Source organism: Gadus morhua, unplaced genomic scaffold, assembly GCF_902167405.1.
Source record: "Gadus morhua unplaced genomic scaffold, gadMor3.0, whole genome shotgun sequence".
In the NCBI taxonomy this organism is placed as follows: domain Eukaryota; kingdom Metazoa; phylum Chordata; class Actinopteri; order Gadiformes; family Gadidae; genus Gadus; species Gadus morhua.
In genome coordinates, this window is record NW_021964147.1 from 79,196 (window position 1) to 91,538 (window position 12,343).

The following is a 12,343-nucleotide window of genomic DNA, read 5'->3' on the forward strand; positions in this document are numbered from 1 at the left end:
CCAGAGGCAGCAGGAGATGCACTTGATGAATCCTGCCGATTCCATAGCGAGAGCGGCGCTTCTGCAGATGAATTTAATAATGATCAATGGAATTTTACTGGGGCACTGGAGACTTTTACTGGGGCACGTGCCCCAGTAAAAAGGGGCTGACGACGCCTCTGCGCTAGCTCTTTATATTTGGGAAACCCATTTATCAAAAACGGCTGAATCCGAATACTCATATTTGACTACTATATAGTAGACATTTTTCAGTACGCCAAAAAATATAGCGCGTCGGAATGCTCAGTACGCATTGTGTAGTACGGAAGACGTTTCCGAATGCGTGCTACCGCCAAAGTAAACCCCAGAGTTCACTACGCTATCCCACAATGCAATGCGGAGTCTGGTAACGAACGAAGAAGAGATGGATGACCCGACACCAACAGAAAGACGTCGTAGAAAGCGGCTCAAACCAAAATTGCAGGCATTGAGAAATGAGCTGGAGTAAATTATCAAAAATCTTTGTTGTTTTTTTATTGTTCCTGATAAGTAGTTCTTAAAAAAATCACAACCAAGTCAAGGTTCAGAGGGACTGAAGCTTTGTGATTTTTTTCTAATTAGTGATACTTAGCAAGTCGATGGACGGGACGGCCTTGAGTATAAAGCTGTTTTGCCTAACATTCTTCCTTTCAAGGGACTATGTGTTTAGTTTAGTGTGTTTCTTGTGTTATATTGCCATAAAGAGATGGCATGTTTAAAAATAATAATAATTAGTAAAGCTGTTTAAATGACTACTTGAAATGAACATGGAAATGTTATGAATGTTCAGCATTCAGCTTAATAAATAATGTGGCGACTCCTACCCCCGGGGAGTCTGGGTATTCATAATGTTTGGGGAAAAGGGGTTTTATTGTCTTTGTATAACTTGTTGTGTTATTAGGTTAAGTGGGGTTAACGGGTTTGGGTTCTTTATTGTTTGTGTGTTAATTGTGATGTGCAGTGTAATCGGGACCATTAGTGAGAGTGTTGTGTGTGTTGGTCAGGTGTGCCGTGTTTTCTGTATGTGTGTGTTTGACTAAAGGCAGCTCTCGTGGTCGTGTGGTGTACAGAGGCGCCGTTTAAACGTGGGCTCACTTCTCGTCCTTCCCGCGCTGCTCGCCACAGTAATTTAAGTTTGATCAGAGATTGGTGAATTCATGCTTTCATTTAACTTGATTGGTTTAAGGCAATCGGTTTCCTCAATTGAATTGAGTAGACGAAATGTAATTTTAAGTTGTCACAACTAGAATGTAATAAGTTATTTCAGTTGGAAGTCAAAGTTGATTATACTTAAGTAAAAAGATTTAGCAATACAAGAGGCACTTAAGTTAGTATTACTTAATTCACATACATTTAATGAACACATGTTATATACGTTGAATGAATTGCTGCATTTAAGTGTAAAAAGCTCATTCTTTACATTTCACTTCAGTAAATGGAATTAGTAATGCTAACTCATAATACACATGTCACAATAACTCTAGATATAAGAGTTATCTTTACTTACATAAAATAATTGCTGGTACTTAATTTATTTGAGTTAGTAAACTTAAATAGTTCAAGGCAATCGGTTTCCTCAAATAGTTTAAGTTGAACTAACTTGTCAGGTTTTACAGTGCAGGTAAACCTTTGGTATTTCTTGGCTTTAGCGGAAATGGCCAATGTTTGCAGTCTGACCCTTGAAACATGTCATCAGGAATAGCAAAGACTAAAACAATTTACATCATTCCCCCTTTGAGGCTGAAAGACTCACATAACGTGATGTAAACAAACTGCACATGAATTGCTAGGTCAGCAATGACAGAACTTTTAGAAGGCCTTTGACAAACATTGATTCTTTGACTGGTGTCTGGCGTCCTGGTGGCTGGATCACCTCCTCTAAACGGCCGTGGAGTTCTCTTTGCTACACCATGACCACGACTGAGCGCACCCTAGAGGTGAACCCCCCGCGCTCCGTGGACTTCACTCCGTGGCTCTGATAGGAGGGATCCGCTGTAGTGGGAGTCTGTGAGGATGTGTCCGCCGCGTCCACGTCCTCCTCTAGGTCACCGTCCTGGGGGTTATCATACACAATGGGCACAGCATCAGGGTTGGGGAACATACAGTGGTAGGCATAAGTTAAGACACCCATGCTAAACTCGACTAAAAAGAGGAATAAAAATTAATCTTTCGGAAATTGATCTTAATGCCTCAATTAAACGAATGAGGAAAAATCCAACCTTTAAGGAAAAAAAATTGCTTTGTGAATGAATAATGTATTGTATATAAATAGATGTTCTCCATTAAAATACAGGGTGGGTAAGTATAGACACCCCTATGTTAAATTTCCATAGAGGCAGGCAGACTTTTATTTTTAAAAGCCAGTTATTTCATGGATCCAGGATACTAAGCATCCTGATGAAGACCCCTAGGCCTTTGGAATTAAAATAGCCCCACATCACCACGTACCCTTCACCATACCTAGAAATGAGCATGGTTTTATTTCAGTTAGCCTATTAGCTGGTTTGATTTGCATTGAGAAATCATTAGGCTAACTAACAGCTATTAGGCTAACTGTAAAGAACCATGCCAATCTCTAGGTATGGTGAATTGTGTGATTCACCGTACGCAAAAGTGATTCCAAGTCATTGTTGGTTTATATGTGTTATACTCAGCTTTGATGGTGTTAAAGGGGTGACTCTAGATCGGAAACCAGGGTCGGTGAAACGTTGGTAGGAGGAGGGTCCTCAGAGGCGGCAATTTCCTGGAGGGGTTGTTGGATTTCTGTCTGGGACCGATGTGGTTCTGGTACCATTGTGCAGTGGGTTCGGTGGAAGCACAATGTTTTGCCTCGTACTTTCAGCGCTGTGGGTGTAAGCAGACAAACGGTTTATATCGGGAGTGGGCGGAGTGGTAAATAAGCCACGCCTACATGTTCTACCCAGGTAAACCTTTGGTCTGTCTTGGCTTTAGCGGAAATGGCAAAGTGGCCATGTTTGTATTCTTCAACTTATCTACAAATTCATAAAACCTTATACGGTGTTGTCTATTATGTGGAGAAGAAACAATTCATAACTGTTGTTAGCTTGAAACATGTCATCAGAAATAGCATAGACTAAAATAATTTACATCAGAGCGCTTGATGTTTGGAATCGGGATGTTGTTGCCGAGGCCAGTCCCTCTTCACTGGTCTGCTAACCGTACAGGGAACAGAGAGTCAGCGAGTGGGACTTGAGTCTGGGAGAACGAACGATAGAGACGAACGAGAGAGAACTGAAACGTGGAATCAAGTCGGTTCGTTCTTGTTAAAGAGTCGTTCCTTCAAACTGATTCGGTCGCAAACGACCCATCACTCGCCCTAACCTCAACTAAATCAATGAGAACAATGGAAAACGAAGCCGATGTGGAACTACCTACTGTTTGTAGGTAGGCCTACAATAGTACAATAGTTGAGCGCTGCATGCAGCAATCAACTATTGAGAATGGACTGGGAGGGGGAGGGGGGACCCCGACTGAGGAGGGTGGACTGGGAGGGGAGGGGGGTGGACCGGGAGGTGGAGGGGGGACCCCGACTGAGGGGGGTGGACCGGGAGGGGGAGGGGGGACCCAGACTGAGGGGGGTGGACCCAGACTGAGGGGGGTGGACCGGGAGGGGGAGGGGGGACCCAGACTGAGGGGGGTGGACCCAGACTGAGGGGGGTGGACCGGGAGGGGGAGGGGGGACCCAGACTGAGGGGGGTGGACCGGGAGGGGGAGGGGGGACCCAGACTGAGGGGGGTGGACCGGGAGGGGGAGGGGGGACCCAGACTGAGGGGGGTGGACCCAGACTGAGGGGGGTGGACCGGGAGGGGGAGGGGGGACCCAGACTGAGGGGGGTGGACCGGGAGGGGAAGGGGGGACCCAGACTGAGGGGGGTGGACCGGGAGGGGGACTGATCCATCTTGTGTGGGGCTTGAGGGTGGGGCTGGATCCATCCTCCTCCATCACATCTTCACTATCTGGGCTGAAGGGTGGAGCAGCTCTGCAGCTGGTTGTTCTCAGGTGGAGATGAGGACACAACCAGACACACAACCAGAAACACACAACATTTGACACACAACAACCAGACTAAATATCCACCCTACACAGCCAGACACAGCAGAACAGCTATTGTATTTTATTTCAACACCCCCACCCACTACCTGTTGGACGGTGGTCTTGGCTCATGTTAGTTTAATGTAACCATGATACACGTTAGTTTAATGCATCACTTACCTCTTTTTATCCTTCCTGTGAATAATGGCTATGATTAAAGCCATTAAAGCCATTACCAGTATGACTCCTGGCATTATTCCTGTCACATGTCTTCTCTCTAGTCCTCTGTGTGGACCATGTTCTCCACATTCAGAATCAGTTGAATCAGTTCCTGGTTTCATCAGTTTCAGTCCCACAGATTCACATCTGAGATAAGAAGGACCAGACAACAGGTTTAGTTTCAGGGTGTGTAGTGTATATCCTATACTGGGGGGAGGATAGTAGACTGGGGGTTTGACCCCTGGTCCAAAGGTACTGGGTTTGATCCCCAATGACCACAACCTTCCTGTAGGCCTTCAGGTATGTTCTTGTTCTTGAGCTAGATGCCTGACCCCTACCTGATCCTAATGACCTGTACCTACCTCTATTAGAAATGACTGAAGGACACTTTGGATTAAATGAAAATAGAAGATCATGTTTGATTGTCAAGCTTTTATGATACTTTTGCCATTTATTTTATTACTACTTTTCTTAAATGGAGATTCAATTCAATGGAAAAGTAAACTGCAAAAACACAATGACTGCTAAATATTAAGCCACTGCTAATAATAAGCCACACCAATACACATATGGTATACTGCCCAGGACTGATGCTAAATGTGCCATTAATGTAGTCTGTATTGATAAATAAAGTATGATAGTCACTTACTTTGTGTGGTTCTGACAAGACGATGATGTGCCATTTGAGAATGTTCCATCAGTACAGTGAAGGCACTCTATGTCTTTATCTGCTGTTCCTGTAGGAATATATAGATGTTTTATTAGAACATGATCATTCTCTGAGTTGGTGTGAAAATGGCGAGGTACAATATTGCAACTACCTTCACCAAAATTGTTTGGTGAAAGCTCCAAGAAGGAAGAAGAAAATAGAGAATTGTAATTCAAAAGGTGTTTCTGTCTATGGAGTCATTACCCAACTGTTGTAGATTATCATGGAATAACTTTAATACATTAAATGGTAAGAAGTTGGATGGTCCCTTATAGAGTTGAATGGATTCAGTAATGAGTTTTGACACCAACCTGTTTGATCGATGTATTGACCAGGACTGCAAACCGTGTGTGTCTGAGCGGCCCTACATCCACCTCCGTTAGAGTCACTACAGAAGAATCCATCCAGGACCCCACACACAGCATCTGATGTTGATGAACACGACTTCTTCACCTTCAGACCGAGACCTGTCAATCACAACAGAGGAACCTGAGAGATTGAGAAGGTTGTCTGAGGAAGTCTTAGATTAGAATAACTTGATAGGAAAAGAAGGGGGGTATTCAGTGCCTTCAAGGGGCACCTGTTACCCTCATTAATCTAAACTCATGTATCTCATTCCTTCCCTGTTACTCAGCATTCATGCTCTTGTTTAAGGGGGAAAGGGTTTGAAATGATATGGGTACATATCACTGAGCTAATAAGATGAAAAGTGAAAATGTACCTGCATCACAATGTTGACATGAAAAGCATTGTTCACGCCCATTGTCGCCATCTTGGAAAGTACCTTCCTTGCAAGATGCACATGATGTACTCCTGGATTGATTGCAATGTCTACTAACATACATTCCTGTCGGAACCAAGACAATTGACTATGTTGAAAAAACAAAAATACTAACAAAATAACATTCCAAATTAGTTTTTTGAACCAGCTAATTAGTGAGGATATTGTCTCTTACCTGGTGGACAGGTTGGACAACAGCCCTCTTCTGTACTGTATTCTGCTGGGCGACAATTTGCTGATGCAGTAGCATTGTCAGTAAAATTACAAACAAATAAAAGTAAATATATCTTGAAAATTAATTCAACATTGAAAGAAAACATTTTCCAATTCGTATGAACCTAAACCATCAAAAAGTTATTATGAGGGAAGCAAAGTTATGTGGCTGCAATTAATTTATTGTAGAATAAGGTTTATTGTTTTCACATGCTTTTCTTTAAAAGTTATATGTCCAACACTTTATATTTTGGCTGCCACATCATTGCCATGCATGTTCGTTCTGAAATATCTGGGGAGAGATACAAAAAAAAGGCAGTTAATGAATGCAATATTTTAAAAGAAATCCGAATGAATGTGCGATCTGAATGAATTCATTGTTTTTTCAGCGTGACCAGGAGCCAGCTAGTGGCCTTATGGGATTGGGGAGAATAGTCGAGGGTAGACCCACTGAACGGGAAAACTCAAATCGAATTTTAAAGGCACGCAATGCAGAACTAAACATAATGCAGATTTCTGAGTTGTCCCCTCACCGCTCGGTGACTCAATCTATTATATTTCTCGACCATGCTCAAGCAGAGTTGCATTGATCTTGACCCAGTGTTGAACTCATTCAAAGTCATGCTCAAAAACGATCGATTGGATACGACCTCTTTCCCCCAACCTTTACCAGAAACACCCATTTGATGTTTTGTAAGATTAAAAATTGTGGCGAGCAGCACGGGAAGGATGGGACGGGAGCCCAGGTTTAGCAGTTGAATACAGTAGCCCACACACATACACACACGTGTGTGTGGTAAAATAATAGTAAGAAACTGTGTGAAACAACATCATTACACCAACATGAGAAATACTAGGCCTATGTCAACATTCAATGAACAAAACACAAAACGTCTCTCAAACGTAATTTCCAGCAATGTGTTCTAACCTAATCAGGTTAGGATTACAAGACACAACACATTCGGTGCCTCAGCACGCTGCTTGGGGAATTAAAACCACCAAGGAAGGGGATTAATTAAATATCCTTTTAAAATAATGTGAACAAAATCCATTATTAATTCACTAATTTAACCAGCTTTAAATGCATTGCTTAATATACCGTTGCAACCACTTTTGGACCTTTGCTCCAGTCCGGTCATTCCCCAGGCAGTGCACAGCGGCCATGTGGTGAGATACGCACACATGGCCTCCCCACTGCAGCCCGGTTTATCGCTGCTTCCCCCCCTTCCAGGATTTCTACAGTAGATGGTGTGCCAGTAGAGCCAGCAGGATTATCAATGACCCCAGCCCCCCCCCCCCTGAATCAGGGACTGCCTCTGCTGCTACCTCTGGCACGAGGTCCAACACTTTTTAACCTTTGCTCCCGTCCGGTCATTCGCTCGCTGCTCGCCACAATATTATTTTTTTCCCTCATCTTTTAAATGTAATGTTCCATGGAAAAATCATGTTTGATCTTAGTAGGCCTATTTAAATGGTAAAATTATTAAACACTCAATAACTTTTGCCGTTTCAATGTTCTTCCTTTTTCGTATAGGCTACCTTCCTTTCAATTAACAGCATAATAACATTGATACATCCCCAATTGAAATATAAACGAACTAATTTAATCTGATAGAACTAGAATATCTGATTAGATTCAAGGACAGTTTGGTTTACCTCAACTTGAAGAACTTGAAAATATTGCCCCCCCGCCAACCCTTTCGAATTTGGTGCTTGCCTGGTTGCAGCCAGAATCTCATTCCGCAGTCGTCATCATAGGTCGTCATTGGTCCGTCTTCTCTTCTTGTAAATATAAAGGGAGATTGCAGCGCCATCGGGCACATTGCTGCCACCATATGGTGGCAACTATCAGAAACGTAAATAAGGGACACATGCACGCGCACGAAGCGCGCGCACGCGCATGTGTACACGCATGCATTTGCTACTACTGTGTTACCACTAGTACAGTGTTACTACTGTGCTAGACTTACTGTAGCAAATCCTATCGATTTAATAATTCATACCATAATCACAAGTAAAAAAAAAAGTATCCTTCAACCACATCTATAAAAAGCATGTACTAAAGACACACACCTTAACTTCAGTTTTGTATTTGCAGTATACAGACTACACAAGAAACAGATTAACATTGAAAAATTTATTTTGTGCAAAATAACCTTTTTTTTTGGAACAGTAGTATTGCGTTTCTTAATGGAACAGTAGTAGTGCAAACATTTGGCCTCTTAGGCTTAACAAAAGTATAAAAACAGCTAGTGCAAAATTGATCACAAACTGTAAGCACTTAAATTAGCTGTAAACCAAAACAGTGCAATATGATCACAAATTGGAACAAAAACATGAAATGTAAACTAGCACTTAGTGCAAAAGAAATATCACAAACTGTAAACAAAAAACTTGCTGGGCCTCCAAAGCCATGACAACACCTGTGTAGCCAGCAAAACTCTGGGCTAAATAACACACTAGCTAGAACCCCTTTCACACATGCAACGGTTCAAATTGATTAGTTATGCGATACTCTCACATCACCATTGTCTTGGGTTCATTTACATCAGGATTTATTGGCGTTTTGGCAATTAGGCCTACGGGTTAATATCCGAGCTCCCAAAAACGCATGTTAATACCAGGTGCAAAGCAGGGAGTTCATCACTGTGAACAAAAATATATCATAATATCAATAAATTATCATTCTTCAAATACCTTATGATGTTCCCAGGAGCCACAATGTTTGATCAAAAAACGTTATAACCAAGTGTCAAGGTCTGCGTTGTTTCTCCGTGAGCGAACTGAGCGAAACCGAAAGTATGTAAACGAGGATGAGGTCGATGGCACCAACAGTGTATAAAACCTGAATATGACTGACCTTATTTACCATGTCGAGGACTATAGGAGACAAACTGAACGCGAAGACGGTGATCATTGGCATTCTTCAAAGCATCTCGAAAAATAAAGTTGTAGTTGGTTGTCCGATAGACTGAATAGGCCTACGTAAGGAGACGGCTGCCATTATCCTGGTCAGGACAGAATGCAGACGTATTGCACTTTGTCCCTGCTTTGTGTCGTTTAATGACAACTTAAAAAGTTGATAAGCCAAAAAGCGGACTTTCAAGTGGCCACGTTGCCCCGGCTGTGATGGTAGTGCCCGAGTTTATAGCCCTATAATATAATTGGACATGATAGGCCTACCGTTGATACCGCCGTGACCTATCTGGCAGGTGGACTCACCCTCATGCAACTGAGGGTCCACTCTCGGCTGAGCTTACCTCCTGCAAAATTGAACTTAACTCTGTTCCAAGTTAGACCTACCGCTGTCTGATGGTCTGATCTCTTATCATTGCTTGGTGTCTTATTTATTTTCTTATTAAAAATGTATTTATTGCATTGAAATACATTTACTATTATAAACAGGGTGCTTTATTTTATGTTTAAAGTTTGTATGTTTTGCAGGATTATACATATCAAATTCATCAGTGGCGTTCTTTTCCATAGTATAAATTGAGAACAACCTAACATTCTGATACCAGTCGATGACAACCCTTCCACCTCGAACCATGTTTCCGCACTCGATCAATAAAAGTGCGCGGCACTATTGCCTACTACAATCTACGACACATCTACAAACCCATATACTTTATACAGTAGGCCTATAAGAGGTTCAACCACTTCAATAAATAGCAAAATAAGCAGTTTAGCAATGATTTAAAGACGACGCATTTTCTATGAGACTAGCTGCCTACCAAACTCAAATTAAAACTGCGTCATATATCCAAAATGAAACCAGTTACATATTCCGCCAGCAGATGTCACAGCACGACTCACTCATAAATCATCGAGGTTGCGTCCCAAAGCCCAGGCTGCAGCCTTCGTGACACTGAGGGGACGTCTGACCCCAGAACCTGTCGTCAACCCAGCCTGACGTATCAGCTGGTTCCTGACTCTTAAAGGTCATTTTGAGTATGAGGGTGAACATAGTGTGTATGCATCTTGACCTGACTAAAGACAATGGGAATATAGAACATTATTACAAAAATCCAGGTTTTCTAGAACTAGGGTTAATTCTTCTCCTGCAACGTCATTACCCTTCAACTGTGAAACACGGTCGCTGGGAAACTTGGGACTTTGGTTTTTTAAAGTGACTTGTTACCGACACTGAGGGGGGTGGACTGGGAGGGGGAGGGGGGTACAAGACTGAGGGGGGTGGACCGGGAGGGGGAGGGGGGTACAAGACTGAGGGGGGTGGACCGGGAGGGGGAGGGGGGTACAAGACTGAGGGGGGTGGACCGGGAGGGAGACGGATCCATTATGTGTGGGGCTTGAGGGAGGGGCTGGACCCAGACTCTGGTCATCATCATGATCATCCATAGTTCCATCAGGGATAGTTATGGTACATTCTTGTTGGTCCCTGATTGGTTCAGGACCGTCAGTGGACTTTAGTGGTGTAGTTTCTGGGAGAGAAGGCAGCAGAGAGTCAGGACATACAGCCAGCCTCCACATGCAGCAACACTCACTCTATAAGGATTGACAGTGGCAGATATATTTGTAATCAGGAAAACTTTGACTATACACCAAGCCAAAATCAAGCGTTTTACTGCATGATTTGTGTTAATACAATATCAATGTTTTAGAGCAATGTGTTATTAGAAATTAACTTTATCTTCAGAATTGCCCAAATACGAAACAGTTGAAAACCCTGATTGTGGGGGGTTTAGTGTATAGTCAGAGCTGTCCTGATCTTGCTTATATTTGTTATGTCAAACCTTACAGAGCAATGCGTTTTTACAGCAAGTGTCAGTAATAATAATACAGTAAAATGCTTGATTAAGTGTAAGTGTACAGGCACGGCCATTTCTGTAAATCCCTGTGAAATCCCCCACTCTTGTCCCTCTGCTAGGTTGGCTCTGACTCTCTGGTACAATTAGATTACATGTTTTGAATCACAGCGATATCATTTGACTTGGTGTGAGTCAGTAACCCTTGCAAATCACTGGATACTAATAAATGATCTGTAACTCATTTACAAAGTGAAAAATGTGGAATAAGAACTTACCAACTAACTTCTTCACCTCCTCATGTTCTTTCCTCTTCTGTTCCGTTGTTTCCTTTTTCTATAAAATAAAAATTTAAATAAAGTATCAACATTGGGTTCATACAAGGTCATCATCTAATAACTCCACCACTGCCAGCTAGGGTCACACATATTTACATTTACATTTAGGGAATTTAGCAGACGCTTTTATCCAAAGCGACTTACAATAAGTACATTTGTCATAAGAAGTGCATCAATATATCGCTGTCGGTACAGAAAGAATGTTCATAGAACCAAGTGCAAGTACCACAATCGCTAGGCTAACCAATTCCCTGTGTTACAGCCATGATAGCAGCTACTGCAGTTGCTACACAGTCAAGTACTATAAAACAATACAATACAATACAACACAACACAATACAATACAATAATTATGTTCTGTATCAAACCAGTAGTAACACTTACCTCCAGATGTTGATTAATCATTTCTATATAGAGATAAACAATACAGTAACATGTCAGGACAACAGTCACTATCATTCAGCATTACCATGATACATGTTAGTTTAAGGTAACCATGATACATGTTAGTTGAATGGAACATGATATATGATAGAGTTTAATGTAACCCTTACCTCCCAGGACTATGGTTGATATTATGAAACATATGCATCCTATTATTATGAACTGCTCCATATATTCTAATCATGTAGAATCAGTTGAACCAGTTCCTGGTTTCCACTCTGAATTAGCCTCTACACAGAAGAACATCTTGACAGACTGAATACGTGTAGGGAGACGGCTGCCATTATCGTGGTCAAACAAGGACAGAAGTCTTTCTACCCTTTGTCCCTGCTCTGTGTTGTCATGACGACTCAGTGAGCTACGTTATAAACGCCACTGAGCTGACGTTATGCTGGCCACATCGCCCCAGCTATGAGAGTAGTGTCTTATATACATGGATAGCTCCATTCTATAATCTAATATCTAGAGGATGTTGTTCAGTAGGTCTGCCACTCTGGTCCCTCTGCTAGGTAGGCTCTGACTCTCTGGTACAATAATGCCGCTTTTCCACCGCACATGTAGCTCGACTCGACTCGATTCGACACGACTCGACTCGACACGGTAGCAGCACGGGTCGTTTTCCACCGCAAATAGTACCTCCTGGACGTGGGCGGGGTCGGCTGCGCGAAAGGGCTGTGAAATATTTTTGTACGCGACGCAAACAACACCTACGCAACCCACACATGGACAGAACCCACATAACAACAATGGAGGACATCGATAACATTACTATTATTAGCTGGCATGTTGAAGAAGTTGAAGT

At 42.4% G+C, this 12,343-nt stretch overlaps 1 protein-coding gene across 2 annotated transcripts; it reads right to left on the reverse strand.

Annotated features, from left to right (window-relative positions):
- Nucleotides 1-1,346: 1,346 nt before the first annotated feature.
- LOC115539281 (tumor necrosis factor receptor superfamily member 14) lies at nt 1,347-7,710 on the reverse strand. 2 transcript variants are annotated; one of them, XM_030350360.1, is made up of 7 exons: nt 7,650-7,710; nt 5,956-6,285; nt 5,721-5,846; nt 5,311-5,466; nt 4,940-5,027; nt 4,252-4,437; nt 1,347-2,862 (listed from the first exon to the last, which is right to left on the reverse strand). In XM_030350360.1, the coding sequence occupies exons 2-7, from the start codon at nt 6,098-6,100 to the stop codon at nt 2,745-2,747; spliced, it is 819 nt and encodes a 272-aa protein (XP_030206220.1). In that variant the 5' UTR covers nt 6,101-6,285; nt 7,650-7,710; the 3' UTR covers nt 1,347-2,744. The 2 variants fall into 2 exon arrangements, 1 of the variants encoding a protein (XP_030206220.1); XR_003975800.1 differs by lacking the exon at nt 7,650-7,710 and adding an exon at nt 7,093-7,247 and having other exon boundaries at nt 2,847-2,862.
- Between the last annotated feature and the right edge of the window lie 4,633 nt (nt 7,711-12,343).

Excerpts from the sequence above, each read along its gene's own strand:
- LOC115539281 (XM_030350360.1), bottom strand. The coding sequence starts at position 6,100 with ATGTTTTCTTTCAATGTTGAATTAATTTTCAAGATATATTTACTTTTA. Across the intron at positions 5,028-5,310 it reads TCAATACATCGATCAAACAG|GAACAGCAGATAAAGACATA; the intron begins GTTGGTGTCAAA and ends ATATTCCTACAG. Across the intron at positions 2,863-4,251 it reads CACAGGAAGGATAAAAAGAG|CGCTGAAAGTACGAGGCAAA; the intron begins GTAAGTGATGCA and ends TTACACCCACAG.